Source organism: Varanus komodoensis, unplaced genomic scaffold, assembly GCF_004798865.1.
Source record: "Varanus komodoensis strain SLA01 unplaced genomic scaffold, ASM479886v1 scaffold1, whole genome shotgun sequence".
Lineage (NCBI taxonomy): Eukaryota > Metazoa > Chordata > Lepidosauria > Squamata > Varanidae > Varanus > Varanus komodoensis.
Genome location: NW_025335268.1, coordinates 117,978,139 through 117,999,641, shown reverse-complemented (window position 1 = coordinate 117,999,641; position 21,503 = coordinate 117,978,139). Strand labels below are relative to the sequence as shown.

The 21,503-nt window shown below is 40.2% G+C and overlaps 1 protein-coding gene across 1 annotated transcript in view; it reads left to right on the top strand.

The window, feature by feature from the left end:
- RNF220 (ring finger protein 220) overlaps positions 1–21,503 on the top strand; it is a 364,723-nt gene that overhangs the window by 266,030 nt on the left and 77,190 nt on the right. Inside the window, exons 4-5 of the mRNA XM_044431684.1 lie at positions 1,720–1,765; positions 18,633–18,728. Coding sequence (XP_044287619.1) covers positions 1,720–1,765; positions 18,633–18,728 — 142 coding nt within the window. The remainder of the gene's footprint in view (positions 1–1,719; positions 1,766–18,632; positions 18,729–21,503) is intronic.

Below are 21,503 nucleotides of genomic sequence, written 5' to 3'. Positions count from 1 at the left end.
GTCTGTAGTTTCATCCAAGCTTCTGCCCCATCTAACATGGCCACTACAGAGGCTAGCACAGTTGGATATTTGTCAGATCCCAGAGCTAATAAGGGGCCAACAAACTGAAAAAAAGTGCTCTTTTTCTGTGTGTGTGTGTGTGTGTGTGTGTGTGTGTGTGTGAATGAATGTGTATTTTAGATTATTATTTTAGCATCTTGTATTGGTGGCTTATAATTTTTTGAGATGGTCAAAGAGCTTCAGCTACTGGGCAATATAGATATGGAACTAACAATGATACTAGTAAGGAAGATGAAAAAGAAGCAGCAGCAAGTTGGGGGCAACACACATTGCCTTTGGATTGGCAGGGCTTTTGCCCAAAGTCTGTGCTCCAGAGTCCCCTGGAACACATTCAGGTGAGCCTGGTACAAAATTTCAGTTTGCATAAAGAGTCTTTCTAGGTTAAACTGCCCAAGGAGCCTGCAAAAGTCCAATCAAATGACCTTCTTTTGTTTTACTTGATGGCATATTTACCTATAGTGTCTGGCTCTTATTATACATGAATTGCTTGTTTAGTCCAGTGGACAGCAGTATATGGATGGAACAGGCAGTTATACTTCGAAGTCTATGTGGTACAAGGGCTAGATTTTGAATGTGAGTGATTCAAGTTTAAATCTGTACTCAGTTGAAACGTTTATAGGCAGTGTCAGGTGTCACTCTCTCTCAGCATAATCTATTTCACTGGGGGTTTATTTTATTTCAATTCAGTTCTATCCAATAACCAATGTCATTTGGATTACAAACAGTTAAAAGACTAAAATACCATAGAGTTAAAAATATAAAATGTAATGCCAATATTTAATTGGCTATAATACAATGGAAAAATTAAACAGCATAGGAATTGATAAAAACAACTTCAAAATCAAGAATTTGGTTTCTAAACTTCCTGTGGGAAAAGAAGCATCTTTGCCTCCTGCCAAAATAGTTGCAGCTGAACTACTTTGGGGGATCATTCTTTAACACAGGTGCCAGGCAAATCTGTTAGGAGAATTCATTCCATAAGTGGGATGTCACAATTGAGAAGGCCCTCTCTCCTCTAGTCACCTGTCTAGCATCTTTCAGCAAAGACATCTGGAAGAGTACCACCAAAGATACGACCTAAGGGTCCAAGCAGGTACATATGGGAGAAGATGTTCTGTTAGATACTGATGTTGGACCATTTAGAGCTTTAAAGGTCAACACCAACACTTTGAATTTGGCAAGGAAACAGCAGAAAGCCAGTGAAACTAACAAAGCACTGGTGTCACATGACCGTACTGGCCAGTCCCAGTCAGTCACCCAGGAGCTCTGTTTTGAACTAACTGAAGTTTCTGAACCAGCTCAATATACAACATTGGATTACAGTAATCCAATGAGGACATTACTAGAGCCTGGATAACCGTTGCATGACTAAAAACATGAGCAATTCTTCTCTAAGCTCTTTGAAGGAAGGGTGTGATACAAATGCAACATAAGAATGATAGGGAAAGAAGGTTGGGTGGGCCAGGTGATCAGACTGTGTAGTGCATTCTGCTAGTGATGGACTTCTAGCCACTGCATGCAAAGGGTGACCTCAGAGAGCTCATGATCTTATAACAGAGGGCTTTACAAAACAAACTAACTTCTCCTGAGTCTTCTGCTGGGAAGTTTCTCTGCCCATATTCTTGATGGTACTGATAGTTTTCTCTTCTCTCTTGGCAGTAAGAACTCTATATTGAAAGATGTCATGGCTCCAGGCACTCCCAAGGTAAGTGAGCTAGATTCAGTCACAATTTGTTGATTTCCATTTCTTCCATGTCCCTGCAAACATTCCATTCTTTGATTTGATTTGCTCTCCCTGTCATCATCTTCATATAAATATCTATATCCTGTCCTGCAAAAGAACACAACCTTCAGGCTTGCAGAATTTTTTATTTTTTTGCTAGAACCTGAAGAACCACCAACCAGAGTCTGCTGCAAAAGATACAAATCAGAATTAAATCATTTTGAGCCAAGGAACTTGTTTTCAGTACCAGAACTGGGTAACAAAGAAAATCTGCTCTTGGTAACCATTCTCCTCCAGTTTTCTGTATTTCAAGAATATAATTTAGCATGTGTTTTTGGAGGAGAGGGTACCATTGTTAAGCAACTGACAGTCACCCATCTGATCTACTTCAAATCACCCAAAGAGCTGGATCCTATATTTTGCTCCACTCTGGTGTATGCAGATCATAACATTCCTTACATGAGGGACAGTCACACAAATTTCTGTGTCTGCAGATGCATGCCTCATACTGGTGCCTTGGTACATATTGGTAAAACTACTGCAAAACAACTTTGGCATTTTTAAATTGTTACAGATTTCACTCATACTGATCCTTAGGTCCAATGGTCAGAGGGTGAAACCTTGTAACTTTCCTTTTGTTCACATGCTCAGAAAACTTCTGCCTATTGGAAAATACAGCTGGTAAGATGCCATTTTGAGTATATTAAGTTAGCTAGTGGTTAGCTACAGCTCCTCAACAGATATATACTTGATGAGCTATACAGGGTTATTCTCAAATAATGTATAAAGTAGCCCTCAGAATTAGGTAGAAATCCCAGTCAGCCAAAGTATTACTTGCTTTCGTAGGCTGCTTAGGGTATGTGTATTGGACCAACTGTGCTATCTCGGTGCTGCTCTGACAGATCAAGAGCTGATGCTTCTGATCTGAGAATCAAACAAACAAAAACCAGAAGTAAGCATAGAAGCACAGGCCTGAGGGAAACTCTTCAATTAAAAATCAAGAATCTTCACATTTGTCTTTGTGCTTCGCCAGGGCATAGAAAAGGGCAAGAGCAGCATGAAAAGCGGCTCTTGTGTAGCGCATTTCACGTGTGTTCATTGCTGGATGCAGATAACTCCTCTGTCCCAAACACCAAGCCTGAGGAGGAGTTCAATAGGCAGATTAGCTGTTTGGAGGTAAATATAGTGAGCTAGGGACTGTCACCAGATAACCAAGGAAAAGCCTTTTCTCCCAGCAGGGATGGGCCTTTGAAGAAGCTTCAAGCAACAAAGAATCCCATTTGCTTTGAGCAAAGGGATTAAGGCAAGATAGTTGAGGGTCCTGTGTAAGAAGATCAGTCATCTGCTGGCACCACATGGATTCCCCCCACCACCCTCCTTAAGAACATTAAGAAGAGGGATCTTTTGAATTCTTCCCTCAGTGACTTGGCCTCAGAATTGTTATTCTGAAGCGGCACTTGCTTGAAGAGGCTTGCATGTTACAAAATTTGTGAGAGTTTGGTTGCTGGACTTTTGTAGGCCAGTATCAGCTGCATTACTTCTGTGTAAATCTAAGCTAATATTTTCAGGGCTTAACTTACAGGAGAATAAAGATGCTGAGGCTCGTCTAGCTGAAACCAACACTCTCTGATACTCTCTTCTCACTAATTTCTGCTTTGGTAGAACTCTTTATATTACTAGTTGTAAGAAAAGTGCACTCTGCACCTACTCAGGAGTGCTTTCACATCTTTATGTAGTCCAGAGAAAAATCCAGGCATTGAAAATGAGATGGAGGGTTGGAGGGGATAAAACCAGAAAGGGGAACCATTAGAGAGGCATAACATTTTGCAAAGAGAACTAGACAAATGTACATATTTTTCTTTTTTCAGTTCTTGTTGGCACAATTCATATTTCGGATTCCCTCTCACCTTTAATCATTGGACATAAAATCAGAGACATGTTTGTTGAGGGGGAAAAGTAGAGAGGGGGAAGTGATGATGGGGATGAACATAGATGGTTTCCAGTTATTGGAAATGGTGCACATACTGTACTATATTTCTGAGCCATTAAAGTTTGCAGGTCATTGATGCATAGCATACATTCACGCCTTTTCCTTGCAACTACAAGGACTAGAGACCTATAACACATGCAGTAGGAGATTGGCATAGGATAGGACTAAGTTGAGCTTTCTTCCCTATTCCTTGCCACCTACATACACATCAGCCACTTACATACAAGGACATGTATGTCATTAGCCTTGTCTATTCAACAGAAGGCATATGAATGCCTTCTGTGTAAGCCTAAAGTTTTGCCTCCCATCCCCAAGGCTTACAAGTTCGTTATGCTTCATTGTGACCTTTGCTGATTCCATCCCATGCAATTAACTGTGTCTATGGAGGGATGAAGGTGGTGGATTGTGCCCATAATTTGAGGCTTGAGCTTATATTCGTAAGGTAGAAATAGACAAAATACAGAAATATTGCAATAAAGGATCTAATTTAAATGGAATATGTGTTTTCTGATTAATATATTTCCTCATTTTGACCACCGAATGTCACTATTTGTTCACATAAAGGGATTCCAACAGATACATTCTGAAACACTTGGTTTAAGAGGTCTTCCCTTCCCACAGTGCTCCCCCTAAAAGTTAAAGGGATTTTCAGAAAGTTATGCTTGTTCACTTCTTAGCTAATTGACAGAGATTTGGATTGCCACAATGTCTTCCTTGTGAAAATCAGAGTGCTCTGTTCTACAGCATTCCTGCACAAAAGTGTAAATGCAGTCACACATCTAGTGGGCTCATCTTTCTTTCTCCCAGGTGAAAAATACTGTCAAATAGTGCTTATATATATGTTGCATGGTTATAAACTCTCTGATAATCTCCTTCCTTTCCTCCTCATTTTCTCTGTGTTTTGTACATCTCTGATTTGCTTGACTTCCTGTACAGCTCTGAGTCATTGGAGCAAATTCAGTAATTCTCCCCAGTTGTGGAAATGAGCCGCAGATGATGGTGCAGTGGTGGTGGTGATAGTATAGCTATGCACTTATTTATTAAAGTGCCCATTAAAAAATGACTTGAATAGGCAGCATCAGCCTTCAGGACATTTCTGTGTTCAGAATTGCTTTTTTGCTGTTTCTTGGCATCAGGACGTCATGAACTACCTAGACTGGTGTGTGGGCTCAAGAAGCATATCCGCAGATCTGCTCCTCCTCTGTGTCTAGGACTTCTCGAGCAGGATGCAGGAGAGCTGTGCTTTTAGCAAAACCATCAGTTGCAAACCTGCAGTCTTTGGGCAGATTTCCAGTCTTCTGCTCTTGGCTGTTGTTCCTGCTTCTGAATGAATGCTGCTGTAATGCCTTCCAGCACCTTGTGTGCTGAATGCCTCCTGCTGTGGTGGAAGCTTCTTAAAAAACTGAGTCGTGGTTGAGGCAGTCCCTCTGGTCAGTGACTGAGCTCAAGCTGGTCCTCCCATTTTCGTGGCACTCTTTCTAGGAGTGAGAGGGAAGCAGGCTCTCAGTGATCTTTGTTACTTTGGCAGAGGCCAGAGTGTCCTCCTTTTTGGTAGATCTGCAGGCCAAGCTGTATGACATCAGTGGCACAGGGCAACACTTTCCCTGGATTCGCCCCCCCCCCCTTTACCATTGAAGGAAAAAGGAAGCTGTCATCTTTCCTGCAATGAATAGCAATTTCAGTCTATACCTTAATGGGATTCCCTTTATAGGTCCTCACCCATTGCAGTATCTATAATTATACTTGTTGTTCTGGGAATAGAAAGATAGCAGAAACTAGATATATTGGTGTCTGTAAAGTGTGTGTGGGGCTATAATATATTTACACATTTACAATTATTGTTACAAAACTAATGTATTTGTTCCCCAGCTATGTGAGCTGACAGATGTTTGATCACTGACATTATGTATGCCTATTTTTTGGCAATCAAATCCAGATTTCCATTCTGCTTGTTAAATGAATGTCTTCTGCATTCTTTGCTCCCTTTCCCCCTTCTCCCTCCCTCCTTTCATCACTGTGTAGACAATTGTGGAACTGTTTTATTATGTCTAATGATCTGACCATTAAAGTCCTCCAAGGAGAACATCCTCCATTCTTTCCAAATATCTTACTTTTAGATAACATGATCTCTGTAGTCCTGGATCCTCAGTGACAGAGTTGTCATGTACATTTATGATGACCTTGGGGAAATTGCAGAACACCTCAGGGCACCATCTCTAAAAGTGATAGATGATAAAGATTAATAATTAAATCTGCTCATTGTGGTTGTAGGGGAGAAGGAGAAACCAGAAAACTATCCATGTATATTTGAAATATGTCAGCACTTAGGGCTGGTATTCATGTGGGAGAAGATACTGGGAAGAAGATTGGGTAGCTTAAGTTTGGAAATGTGTCCACTAATGCTCTGATCCAAAGTATACTTTATTGGGAGTAAGCTTTATTGAAATCAATCACACTTACTTCTAAGCAAAGGGATTTAGGAACAGAATTTATTTCTTTTTATGAAAAACCAACTTCTTAAAAGCATCATATTCTTGCAAACTCACAGGAGAAGATTCTCTGACCCTGGATATTTAAAACTGGTTCAAACATACCCCTGTGGAGTGTGTGATAGATGATCAGTGAGCTGAAATGAGTAAGTCTGACTTCTCTGCAAATAGCTGCATAGAAAACAGTATCAAGAGACACCTTCCTTAAATTCCTGGAAGATTGCCACAGCTCAATGATAGAGGACATGCTTTGCATTCAAAAGGGCCCCGATTTAATCCAAAGATCTCCAGATAGGTTTAGGAAAAACCCCTGTCTGAAACCCTGCAGAACTGTCAACAACCAGAACTTGATGGACGAATTGTCTGACTTAGTTTAAAATATCTTCTTTTTTCCCCATGTATGATGTTTACTGGAATCCTCATACAACAACACACAAGCTTGACCGGATCTTTTCTCGGTGTTCTGTGACACATAGAGCACAGCACATTGGCCTTTGGTGTAACGTAAATAAGGGGTCAAGTTGCCAGAAACCAACCAACCAACCAAGTTGAAGCTTACTTTCCTCATTAAACATTTTTTTCTTTTAAGTCTTCCAGATTCAGGCCCACAAATGAGCTAGTGAAAGCTGTGGACTGACTGGGCCTTGGGAAAGGGTCAGAGAATATAAGATGCTGGTGTTTTTGCCTTTGAATGCCAGTACCATTGGTGGTGTTCTAAAGCACAGCTAAGTCTGGTATCACTCTCTGCATTCGGGTTACAGTTCCCAAGTGATAACAGCTATTAGCAACACTTTGACTCCTTCTCCACCATGCAGGGGTGGGCAGGAGACAGAAAACATGTCAAACCATCACCTCCATGTTAAGTGATAAGTACCTATTTAGATGGCAGAGTTAAAGTCCAACACATCAGGCAGGAAACACTTTGTGCAGGAGAGAAGGGAAAGGCCAGAGCGAGATGTAAAAAGCGGGGTTAGGGTATTTGTTGTGCTGACAGCAGCTGTGATTGATTGTTTAAGAGAAATAAACTGCTTGTGTTTCCAGGGCTATCAAAAAGCAGGAGCCCAGCACTTAATAGTCTCAAATGGGTGGCCTTGAAAGGAAACAGAGTGTCACTGCTGCCTGCTCACCGCTTCCCACAGCTGACTTCTGACCTGTCTCTTAGACAGGGAGGTGGTAGTTAGGTCTGGGAGAGGCAACGAGCATGTGCTGCAATTTTGATGCATTTTCTTGGTGACTGGGGGTGAGACAAATGGCTACACACAGCTCATATATGTTCCAGTTTGTACGCCCTCCTGTTAAACGCAGGCACACAAACATGTTTTTATAAGCACATGCATGTGACTGATAGCATGTCTGTGTTGGGGGTGATGCATGGGCACCTACTGCACACACACAAAGCATAAGAAGCAACCCTTTGCCTAGCACATACTTGGGCAGACTCATATGTGTAAGAACTTCTTTGCTGTTTCGACTAGAATTCTGAGGTTCACCAGAGGGAATCAGATGTAGAGCAGGGAGTCTATATGCAGGGATAACCTCTCTATATAGGTACAAATTACATCTGAGTTAATATAAATCAGGGATCCAGCAACCTTTGTGTTAATACGATTGTTAATTGGCAACAACAACAAGAGCACTGATATTTTGTAAACCATATGATCTATGAGTAGATTTGTCTTCTACACAAACCTTATCTAGCAAACAGATATAAAACAGATATACCCATTTCAGAAAATTCATACCTGCAGACAGCTTTGATGGTTTAGAAATTAACATGTTTATGGTAATAATTGGACCTGTGTTGCTTTCAGTACATACAAACACAAAGGTGGTCCATCTCATGCATGGCAATTTCTGCGTTATTTAACCCAGGTATAAGGGCTCCATGGAGAGGTATTTTCAATGACCCCAACTTCTACCCCAGTATGTGGACCTATCCATTACTTATGTTAAAGCTGGCAAAGTTGCCTCTCTTGCTTGCTCTCTCTTCTCGTTCTTTGGTCAGGAATAGATGTAACTCCATGAAAAAGCACCCTCAGGCACTGCCTTTGCAGTGAGGCTGTCCTCCCATTCAGTTGATTCATATACAGCACTGGCACAGGATTCTACTATCCATAAAAGTGTTGGCTCTCTTCCCTCTTCCAGTTCCTTCACCTGTAAGAATCAAAGATGGCATTTCTCCATCACAATTGCAACATACTGCAGGGTTTTTAGGAGGTTAGTAATACTTTATTTGATGCTGCTAACAAATTATTCCTGAACATCTGGTCTAATGGACAATTCTTTGCTTGCAGTGGGGAAAAAACCCTAGAGATAACCACTACTTTTCCTTCCTGACTGGTTGAAGTCCACTACTTCGGTGGCAGTATTACAGAAAAAAGGCCTGGGGTGGGGGGCAGTTCTATACTTATGCCAAAATCATTCAGCTGAGAACCACTTAATTCATTTTTGCCCTGTAAGTTCTGGAAAAACTTGCATTTTTACCCATGGAACAGAAAACTACTATATGTATTTTTATCATCACATCTATTAGAAGTAGAGAAAGAAAGCAGTGTGCAAAATGGTAATTTATGTATGCTTCCGGCCAACTGATTTTTTTTTTAAAAACTCATATAGTTCCATGCATGGTACAGTCTTCTAAACCCTTTCCATCATGAGTTCAGGGCAACAGATTAGAATGATCACACTACTAACCTAACAATTTTAGTTTTTTGTTTTGTTTTGTTTTGTTTTTGGTGGGGATGTTCAGTATGATCTTTCTTCATATTGAAAAGGAGTCTTTACAATGAACAGAAAGAATTGGCTGGCCTTGCAGATGGTGATTGTGAACAGTATTCTGAAAAGCATTTCCATCATTGTAATGGTTCTTTCCTTTGTTAACTTTGCAACATCCTGCCTGTTTAGCCAGCATGTCTGGCCTTTTGCATTTGTGTTCAGTGTTTTGTTCCATATTGAGAGTATTACAGTACTACATCTTCAAGAACAGAGTGTTGCCAGCATTCTGTGAACTTCTTCAGTAGAAAAAGATCCTTGAAAAATTATTTCTTACATGTGCTCATACACAGTTGTTTGTAGCTACATAATCTATCCATATTGATGTACCTATTGGCCAGAGGAATAATGATATTGAGAAAGAGACATTTTTATCCTCTCATAACTGGGTCACTAGTGAACCTGATTGGTGTGAGACAGGACTGGAAGTGCTTCTTCATATAGCTCATAGTTATTGATGGCTTGTGCTCCCTCCTGTATCAGGGGGAGTATGCCGTAGTACACCATTGCTGGGAAGGTTGGACAGGAGGAGTTGTACTCAGCCTGCCTGAAGGATTCTGTGGGCAAGTAGTCTGCCATTGTGTGAACAGAATGCTAGACTAGTTGGACCTTGGTCTGATATTCAGCATGGCTTCTTATGTTCTAGTTGAGCTTTGGAGGTCATCTGGTCTCTATGAACATCGACTTGATGGCTTTTAAGGAGACTGGGCAAAAGGGTGCTTTCCACCCCCCCCCCCCATACACACACCTTTAAAAAAATCTGAAGAAAAGTTACCAGTAAGCTACAAAGTAGAATGGACACTTGTCTGCATAGGCACAGCACAGGTGCCAAATGACAAGTTGTAGTTCCCTGCTAACTATTTTCTTATAATTTTTTAAAGGTGGAAGAGAGGAGAAAACACCCTTTGCAGCAGAATCCTCAGAGGTTTTGAGGGTGCTTGTGTACTCCTGGGCTACCCTCACTTTCTCATGTGTGGATAACACAGAGGGATAACCCTTCCCAAAGAAGAACCTTATAGCCTGTAAAGTGTTTGGAGGGATACCCCCTCAGTTTTCTTTTATTCCAAGCAGGCTCCCTAGGATTTTTGGTGGTTCCTAGTAAGCCCCAACTGTCCATTTAGTTTTGCATCTTTTGGCAAGTGGATAGAACCTTGGGAAATGGCAAAGCCTGAGAAAAACAAGGGGCTGTTGCCAAGAGGCTCTCTGGTTTTTTTTACTTGACCAAGACTTGTTTGGTTGTCTGGGTTCAGACAACGCAATTAGCCATGGTGGATTTATTAATATAATTCATGGCTAGTTGGTAGTTCATGAGTCAGCCCAGCGTGACTTGTAAAGCACCTGTAAGGAGAGTCTGGGTTCAGGCAGGGAACTAAACCACCATGTCTTATCACATGGGTCCTCAAACTATGGCCTGGGGACTGGATCTGGCCTGTCATGCCCATTTGGACCTGCCATGTGTGTGCCCACACCCACGCGCGTGCCCACTGCCTCCCACCTCGCCCTGTGCGTGGGGAGGCAGGGGTTTGCTCGCTCGGAGAAAACAATCTCCAAGCGAGCAAGCTGCTGCCTTGTGCAACCGCCTCATGGCACGTGCTCACCCCCTGCTCCCCTTGCCTCCCCTCGCCGTGCACCCCACCCCCACCTCAGCGCGCACACCTGCATGCACTGGCCCGCCCGCAACACAGGCACCACCTTTCCAGCCCACGCCCAGCACCAGCAGCTTTCAACTGGCCCCCTGCTGGAAAAGTTTGAGGACCCCTTTCTTAGCATGTTGTGTAAACTTAGACACTACTTGGTTGGATTAATTACTGATTCATGATTAATAAAAGCCACCTCTGTTTGTTTCTTATTAAAATGTGACAGTATTATAGAATTCTGAGTTTCAGCCATCCTGTGATGGATAACCATACAACTTTTTAATTCTTAAAAATCCTTTATTTTTGTTTTTATGCAGAGTATATGCCAAAACACAGTATTAGACACTCCTAACAAATAAACAAACCAGTTCAGACTTGGCTTCTCAGCCCACTTTGTGGTGCAGAGGAATTGCTCCATATGACAAACTTAGGTTGCAATTTGATTATCTAGCAGTAAGCCCAACTGAACTCAGTGGAAGGTACTGCTGCATTGACTTGAATAGCACAGTGAAACAATCCTGAATGCACAAGTTTAGGAATGACTAGAGTTGACACTTAAGCATGTCTAGTCTGGATACTCATTAAGAATCCACCACTTTCCAAGGCAACCTAACATTAGTGTTTAGTCCCCTTCCCTGTTGAACGAACAGCACCCCAGTTTCTGGTTTAAAATTGTCCAGTAGAGCCCTATGCCCATGTTCTTTCTACAGAATCAACTGAGCATTACCTCTTAGCTTGTTCTTCAAAGGGGTATTTGTCAGGTTGGAAAGGCTTTGGAGTAGAAACAGAAAAGACAGACAGTAACTCCTATGAGCTGAGCAGGGAATATGGCTGCTTGAAAAGGTGGCAGGGGAGGGAAGCAAGGGTAAGAGCAAGGCTTGGACAAGATTGATGGCCTCGTTGCCATTAAGAAAAAAATTAGCCGGTGGCGGCTATCATATTAAAGGGTGAAGAAGCCGTGAATTATTTTCTTAAAGATCTTATCGCTTACAATGATAATTTTACCTTCCAAAAGGCCACTTTTAATGAGGCAAGCCAGGCAAAAAGTCATGATTTAATGCCAGATTTTTTTTTCCAAACACATTTTACTGCTTTTTTGTCCATGTTTAAAAAGCACCAGTGACCTTTTTTTATTTAGCTTGCCCCAGGTGTAATGCTGAGGCTGATCCTCTTAGGGTTTATAACCTCGACAGAGAGTGCCTTTACCCAACGGAGAGATGATTTAAACTGGGTCTAGAAATATGAGGCCTTGCTGGCACTCACACAAGTCCCTTGCTCTGCCTTTTCAGCAGTGAAATGGTGACTTGCCACAGAATAGTAATAGGGAATGGAATTGTGGTTTGGAGCGATTTGCTCAAGGGTTCTTTTGCTTGCTTGTTTGTCTGTTTACAGATTAATGCTAAGGGGGGCAGGCTGGACTTTCTTATTCCTTCCTGCATAATTGGCACAATTGACAACACTTCTTGCCTTCTGCATGCTAAACTACAGTTTGAGTTGTGGCCAAAAGTCCTCATGCCTATAAAGAAGGCAACACCAAGGGAAAGATACTATTTAGGCGGTATCTGGTTGAGCCAAGTTATTTGGTGACTTGAGAGCTTTTATTTTCTAACCCATCCCCCATCCCTCAGGGAACAAGAATTTTGGTGCCATCTGTTGGTTCAGTTCAAGAAACAAAGGACCTGCTCCAGGGATGATGTAGTTGACGGTCCTTTGTGGCAATGGAGTGAGAGAATGAGAGGACTTTGGATTCAAGATTGTTCCTAGCATGCCCTGTAAAACAGTGCTGGTGTGATATCTACACTGGCAGAACTTCCAACCAGCATAACAGGGCATCCTCCAGGGCCATGGATGCTGTCCTATTGCCAAATCTCTTCTCTGCCAATGGAGCAACACTTACTGTACTTCCTACATACAGGCAGTCTTTCTCTGGCTCTAGGACTGAGACTTGATTTATTTGCATGTGTACTTTTCATTGCATAATGAGGATAGGAACTTAAAAGGATGCAGATTTGATTAACTGTTTCAACACAGTTGTTTATTCAGAAGCGATAGGATATGGACCAAGTATAGACGCTGTCCTATTTTGCTCCACTGTCAGTATAAAAAAGTGGTGCTCTGTGGAAAACTTAAGTTAGTCCCTAATTTTTAAAAGCAGAATGTGCAGCAGTGTCTTTTTCATCAGACTTCCCTTTTCACAGAAAAGTACAGGGAAAAAACTCTTCATGCAGGAATAGGAACCCAACTGCAAGGAAGCCCAAGGTTTAATATTCACTTTGGTATAGGATTAGCAGTATTTTGTCACAGACCACAGTTTGGAGGAAATAATGCTTTAGGCAATTCATACCACAGACATGTTTTCTAGGTATTTAGCTGAACTTGGGATTAGTTAAAAGAATGTGTGACCTTATACTAACTCCCATGCTTGCTATTCCCAGGACTGGGATATGATACCAAATGCTCATTTCCTTTGAAGCTGAACTCAGAAAGTGCTGTTTGTAAGCCCCCCAAAAGTGCCTTTTAATCTTTACTGGATGAAGGGTGTATCATTAGCTGCAACCTGCAAATTGGGATGGACTTAATTTTTTTTTATTTATAAAATTTTGATCTGTTTATCAATTCAAATGTGACCAGTGGATTCTAGGCTCACTTGCATAATGCTGTTGCATTGATATCCTGCTGGTGGGATTCCCATGCACATTTAGTTGGCACTCTGTAAATAGAATACTGGCTTAGATGGGTCTTTGGTTTGATACAGCAAGGCTTTTCTTGTGTTTCTATAGTCCCCTCACTCTATCATTATGTATCTTCCCCCCCCCCCCCCGCCCTACACATTTCACTTTCTTTGTTTCCAAAAGATAATGCTGGTGTCACCCACCTTAGTTCAACCAACCAGTTGGCAACCAAATATCAATGCTACAGCAGAGTGATTAGTGGGGAAGAAGAATATCTGGATGGGCATTTAACACAGACAGGATTTTCAATTCCAAAGATGCTTCTGCTGCTCTTTCCTCTCCCTGCTTATCCCACCTATGTCCCTGATCATTCTTCTGACATTAAATGGAGACATAGTCACTCCATCTTGGAGAAACGAGAGGCACAAATTAAGTACAGTTCGGTGCTAGAGCAGGGCTTGGCTCACTGACACAGTGTTTAGCATGCTGCTGAGGTATTTAGAATAGAATTGCTTGGTACAATTTTAAGAGACAGTTTATTCATCTAAACAGCAAGCGTATGTAGAAGAGGGTCTGAGATTGACATCTTTGGGATTAGTTTAGCCCTGCATTTTTTCCAGAGGTCGTTGTCATGGTGCCCAGGAGGTTTGTAGAATAAATGGGGCCAGCGTACTTCTCAGGTCCACATGCTAAAAACTAATACATAACGTTTAATTTACTGTCTTGGTAGCTAGCCCAGCCATTTCTCAGATAATAATATTGGATTAGAGTTACTTGCAAGGGTGGATGGGAAAGTAGGCAGGCTGGTGGGATCTAATTGAACCAATGAGAGTTTGTGGTGGTCGTTCCTTGATGCATAGTGAGTGGCTTGTGGATTTTTATTTCTACACTGAACAGAATGGAAAAGGGAACTGTCTTTAACTCCTGCCTTCAGGGTGCTCCATACATCCTTAAAAAAAAAGATGGAAAAGATTTATATTACAACTGGTGTCCTCCTTGATCTCACATAATATTGTCCTGATCATTAAAGTATGGAGAGTAAGATTCCATGCATTAGTTTAGAATCACATTTTGCAACCTTAGTGCTTTAAGATCAAACGATGGACACATTTTTGCAAGGTGGGGCAGTTTTTAAGAAGTATCTCTTTCCAGCATAATAAAGCAGAATATGTGCTCCCAAAATAGCTTTAATTATTTAATAAAATTTTATATCTTCCTTCAACATAATTTTATGGCATTTTGCTGTGAAAGATAAGCATAAAAATATATGAATATAAAACAAATGGAAATAACATTAGTTAAAATCATGGAGAAACTTTTTTCTTGCAAATTGATGACTTTATTTCAAAGGGCAAGTACTTTCAGCCCTCTAATCTGAGCTGATTTTGAATCATCCAAGAAAAGATTATAAATCCAAACTCAACTGTAAGGCTGCCTTAAGTTTAGTGAAGGACAAACTACTTAGCTTTTGCAGGTTACACATCTGCCCAGAGAAATCCTAACGGAATAGGGATTTCCTAGATGCTAAAATAGGCCATTAGTCAGCAGCATGCACATTTAAAATTGTTCACTACTTAGCAGGACTCCTGAGCTTATTTTACAAAGCTCAAATGGTTAGGTAGGGAAGAAAGAATGGTGCAAATATAGAGTAACTACTGAAGTTGTTACAGTAGCAATTCCAGTGGTATGTTAATTGTGGTATAAAATGAAGACTTGACAGCAACCCAGTTAGATTACCCTGCAACAGGCCATGGCTTTTGCGAAGGTTTTTTAAAACTCCAACCAGCCATGTTTTCTGGGTTTGGACAAGATGATAAGCTGCAGCTGTGAGTGATTATGCACATTGCATCCTGTATGCACCCCAGCTCAAAACAAGTCACCATGGCTTCTTCTGATCCTGCAAACTTGCTCAGTCTCTACACAGAAGACACACATTCTATAGTTGACAAGAAAGAAAGAAATGGCCAAGAATGGCAGCACCACATGGCATCCTTTAGTGGCTTCTGGGATCACAAAACATTTCCTGTGTCATTAACTAGACAGTCAAGCAGCTGTCATTCAATTCAAGTAACCTCCCTTTTGGACTGTGAGAATGCTGTGGGCCCATGTTTGGACAAAGTGCTCCTTGATATTCTGATCAGCAAACTAGCTAATCAGACTGGGCTAGGTGGAGCAACTATCAAGTGTATCCACATTTGGTTACAGAACTGGACTCAAAACAGTGCTTATTAATGGCACCTTATCAGATTGGGAAGAGGTTACAAGTGGGGGCACTACAGGGTTCAGTCCTGGGTCCTGTGTTTCTCAACATTTTTATTAATAATTTGGATGAAGAGGTGCAAGGAATACTTATCAGATATGCAGAGGGCACAAAATTAAGTGGGATAAGTAATATTCTGGAAGACAGAAACAAAATTAAAAGTGATCTTGATAGGTTGGAGTGCTAGGCTGAAAGCAACAAAATGACATTCAATGGGGCAAATGTCAAGTTCTGCACTTAGAAAGAAGAAAACAAAGAAACCAGTGTTACAGGATGGGTGATACAAGTGAGAAGGATCTTGATATTGTTGTAGGTACCATTGAATATGAGCTGCCATTGTGATATTGCTGCAAAAACAAATAAATGCTGTTTTGGGCTACATTAAAAATATCACTTCCAAATCACATGCAGTACTAGTTCCCCTCTAGGTTCTGGTCACCACAGTTAGAGAAAGATGTAGACACACTGGAAAAACTTCAGATAAATGAAACAAAGATGATCAAAGTATTGGAAACAAAGCCTTGTTAGGAAAGACTGAAAAAATTGGGCATGTTTAGCTTGCAGAAGGAAAGACTGAGGGAAGCTAGGAAAGCACAGTTTGAGTACTTTAAAAGTTGTCACACAAAGGAGAGCCAGGATCAATCCTTGATAATTGCAGGATGCAGGGCATGGAATCATGCCCTCAAGTTACAGAAATCCAGATTCCAGCTCAATATGAGGGGGAAAAAACTTCCTTACTGTTAGAGTAGTATGGCAATGGAACCAGTTTACCTATGAAGGTTGTGGACTCTCCTAAACTGGAGGGATTAAAAGATGCAGCTGGAGAGCCATCTGTTAGAATGCTTAATTTAAAGACCTTCACTGAGCAAGGGTTTGGACCTGGTAGGCTTATAAGCAAGTTCCAACTCTACATTCTTATGATTCTGTTTGCCACAATGCCCTACAATAACAACTTCAGGATATTTAAATAAGGGCTGGCTCCTAGTATTAATAGTGGGAGAAATGTTACTGATCCCTGATAAACCTGTTGGGATTAACTAAGTTACTGTACTGAGTTACTATATGATAACAAATTGATTCCTGGCTTGCTTTACTTTTAGAATGAAACTAGGTTCTGCTTGAGTTTAAGTTGTTTCTTTTTTTTCTTTTTTAGGCAGGGTTAATTGACCAAAGCTACCTTTGTATTCATTTTAATTTTATCATCATTCATGGTAATTAATTATTACAGTAATTAATATTTTCTATATTCCTTTTTACTAGTCACTTCATTTTTGAGGGGAAATTGTTTTAGCATTTCTCCTCAGACTTTCTTACAAGTAACATTACAATCTCAGTGAGTGAATCTTCTTCATATATTGTCAAAGCATTCTTGTCATTTCCCATAAAACTTTGTTGTGCATGGAATTTATACCTCTCTTTGCCATTGCTCTGAAGTCTGCAAGGTACAGATAACCTTCACAAATAGCAGTGAATTGCTACCCATTTTCCCTTCATAGTCTTCTATAAAACAGAGAAACATTTGAGTTATCTGGTGTGCTTCAGGGTATTAACCCAAAACCCCCTATAATTAGGATAATGTTTATTAATGTGCCACTATTTGTAATTACTGGAAGGATCTGTGTAAATGGATTGTACTTCAGTACCTAGCAATGCTTCTTCCCACAGGTTGTGCATTCCAACTTTTGTATCTTTAAGGTGTTCTTTGAGCCTGTTTTCTGACAGTTTTCCATATATGTTTAAGTCAGGATAGACAGTTGGGACAATCTTATTTTCCCTTTATTTTCTCATAACTTGGAAATTAATAAAATACATACCTACCACTAATAAAATGCAAATGAAAGACATTCTTTTTGACAAAAGCAGTTTTAAGCATGTGCTTCTTATGGAGCATCATATGGAATTGTTGCCAATTTTTATCCTATAGATACTTTTGCAGCAATGACCAGCTTGTGGCCCTCCAAATGTTTTGGCCTTCTGTGATCCCTAAGCACCAGTTGCACTGGTGAAAGCTTATGGGAGTTTTAAGCCAACTTTTTGCTTCTGGAATAGCAGAAATGTACAGCAACTTTCATGTGTAGATGCAGAAAATCACTGCATATTCTGCCATCATATTAGACTACATCAGATTGCACATTCATGAATGGTTAACATTTCAAAGTTACAGATATGTGTATTTATGAAGTTTCCCAATACACATTCTATTACATTGAAGAGGACGAGATAGGAGAACTTATTTTATGTGTTGCCTTTCACCCATCTAACAATTGCTGCCTTTTTTTCAAACCATCTATTGCACATCTTCCATTTATTGTATCATTTATCGCATCTTTGTGCAATTGGCATTTGCTCCCATGAGAACTGTTGGCTGCTCTGATGTGTTCTGGTGCTTCTCTGTCTCATGGCTGCAGGTGCTGTTCTTCAGAGATCTGTTTACACATTAGGTTTACAGAACTATATACCACAATAGCCTCACTGAAGGACAGAGAAAGGCCATGTCCCATATATGTATGAGGATATATGTAGGCCACTACATTGGGACACAAGAATGATATACTCTGAACTTCTGTGTTGAAGTGACAGGCTTGGCATCGGGAAACTATGAACAGGTTCTTGTATTACTCTCAACATCTTTTCAAGAACTAGCACATCATATGCCCCCTAACCTTCTTCATAGCTCGTTGCTGATACAAATTTATTTCTTTGATGAGAGTTTAAGTTTGTATTAAGTTTGAGATCTAGTGTGGTTTAGTGATTAGTGTTGGACTGGGACTGGGAAGACTTGGGTTCAAGTCACTGGGTGACTTTCAGCCAGTCACTAACTCTCAGCCTAACCTACCGCACAGGATTGTTGTTGTGAGGATCCTTGATGGAGAGGAGGAGGATTGTGTACCCTGCCTTTGGCTCCTTGGTGGAAAAGACAGGAAAGAAATATAACAAACATAGATCTCAACTTCTGCTATGTTTCCTCTTAAGAACAGGAGCTAGTTGCATTTTTAACTCTTTCTTTCTTTCTGCCTCTTCTCCTATAGTCAATTTTGTTGTCAGCCTCAATCAAGCGGGAAGGAGATTCTCCAACAGCATCACCTCACTCCTCAGATGATATCCATCATTCAGACAGATACCAGGTGAGAGAGCTACCAGGAGGACTCAGCTGATGGCTGGATGCCAAGATCTACTAAGTGGCGCTACCAGTTCTTTCAGTGACACTATCTAAGCCCTAAACATCCTCAACACCACATGTAATTAAGGGGTTACACTGTCCCACTTGTTTAATGCATATATCTCTGCACCCTGAAAACCTTGGCTAAAAATACTGTAAAGTATTCATATTAATATTAATGCTTACAGTTTTCAAATACTCTTAACAGGACTGTACCCAATTTAGCTGTCTAGTTCCTAAAATTTCTTGGTACTTAGCACCATTTGAAGATAATGGGGTTAAAACGGATGTTGTACTAGCTGAAGTCTGCTAGCAACATTGCACTTTCTTTCATTCTCCTCCTTCCTACAGCCCTTGCTACTGCCCGAAAAGCTGTTTTGGAGGATTTCGTAGCTCTCTGGAGCAGATTTTAAGAGGGCATCAGCAAGGGGTATTTTTTTCACTCCCAGTCCTGCTGATGGAACTGCTTCTTTCAGTGGAATAACCATGTGGGATTCAACCCACAGCTCTGATTGCTGAAAACAGAAATACCTGTTTTTTTCCTTTCTGTTTGTTAAAGACTGTTATTGAAGAACTGTATAATTGACATAAATGTGAACTATAATACAAATTTCAAGTGGATGGACATGAAGACTCCACAATTTGCCCCATTTATTTATTTATTTATTTATTTATTTATTTAGCTAGCTAGCTAGCTAGCAAGCAAGCAAGCAAGCACTTTTATATCTGGTCTCATAGCCAACAACTCTCTAGCTGGTTTACATAATAAAATTAGCTAGAAAGAAGTCACCACTTACGAGGACTTAATTCTGAAAAGAACATGTACTGCAGCACTTCAAAGAAAATATAATTTCCAAGTTTAAAGACGCTTTTGCATATAGGGCAGGGTATAAATATTTTAAATGAATAATGTAGTCAGTAGTAGCATTGTCAGTTACAAGTAATCATTTATTAGGATGTGGAAAACACAGTAACGTAATAGGTTCATTGTTCCTCAGTGTTCAAAGACAATAGATTCTCATTGTATAACTTAACTGTTGCATTTTGTGTGCCAGGACGTTTTGTAAATTAATCTTAGAAATTGTGGAAAGCTACCCAAGACCTCTATGTGTATGTGAGTCTTAGTGCACTAGCTGGAAAGCAGCAAATGCATAGCTGTGCAAATAAACCAACAGCAGTAGGATGGTTGAATTTTCTGTGTCTCTTGTATGACTAATATATCTAGTATTGTTTGTCTTATAGTGCCTGCCACAGACAGACCTGGATTGATTATATACAGTAGTTCAGATTGTTAGATCTATGTCCTCATACTATACTTGTTTGTTAGCTAATGCTCTCAAAACTGCACATTGCTGAGATTTTTAGAAAGCAAACATTTATTTGGGGTTATTCTGAAAGGAATTTCATAAAACTTGACCTCTACCCTGCTATCAATGGAGAGTAAAGCTCACCTTTCAGGTGAATGGACACTGCTGTGTGGTCTGCAGCATGCTTGTAAATGACTACCACATGGTGAACAATTATCCATCTTTTCTAAAACTTTCACAGATCTGTTTTGGTTTGGTTTAGTTTATTAAATTTATTTATTGCTTCACATATAGGAGGAGAAACTAAAGACTCCACAACTAGTTGACCATACTGTGCCCTGAATGTTAGGCTCTGTTTATGACACAGATGTGTTTTGAAGTGCTGTGGCAAAGTTATAGAGAAATATTCATGACTGGTATTATTTGCAGCAGAGACCCTCTCAGATCTGTGTTCAGAAACTTAATTTCTGTCTACTTTTTAAACCGACACTGAAAAGGAACCGTTTTTTCCCCAAATAGAACCATTGGGAATTCAAGATAGATAAACTAAACACTTCTGACTTAAATGTATTGTAAAAATACAGCCACATGCAGTCTTCCCAAAAAAAGTGTTAATAGTTTTATTTAGTCCAGATTATCATTCAGTGCTCAAAATCAGTTTCTAGATCTTTTCCATTTTCGGATTTGGCACTAAATAAAATATTGTTCTGCTTTTTTTACAGAACAGGGGAGCATGTTTTAAGTAACATAATGTTACCCCACATGTATTTGATTTAAACTAGAGTTTTAGAAAGGCTAATACAAAATTCATTGTGAAATTATGGAAAAAAGAAAGGTAACAGGACTGTTACAATCGAATTCTTCCCCTCTATATTTGCAGCTCCAACTCAGGAGCCTTATATCGCTTCCAGAGAGGGCAAATGAAACTGACAGTTTTTGTGAGTGATCAAGTTGAGTGAAATGAGGCGGGTGGTTGAGTAGAAGGGGTGAAGGCAAGCAGAAATGCAGGTAGGTAAATGAGATGTTTGAACTTGGTTTGGCTGCATTAATCTGACATCTTTTGAATAACACAAGGAGACCATCATGGCTTTTTGAAAATGGAATTTTTACTCTATGTCTTTCTTCCCAGGCTTTTGAATTTGGATAGGATTAATGACATGACTGTTTCTTGATAGAAAGAAATGTGCCACTTAAAAGAGTTGTTAGCATCTATTTCTTTAACACAGAAAATCAATTTAGGTCAGATCCTAGAAAATATAGAGCACGCCTATCTCTCACTATAATAAATTTGAAATGGAGATGTTAAGCACTAAACAGAGTCTGGTTCCAATATTCCAGACTAGCGTTTCCAGACTACAGTAAGTAGAGTGGAGCTGCTTGGTAAGAGTGCAATTTGCTTGAAGAAAAATCCATTAAAAATCAGATTTCACCAG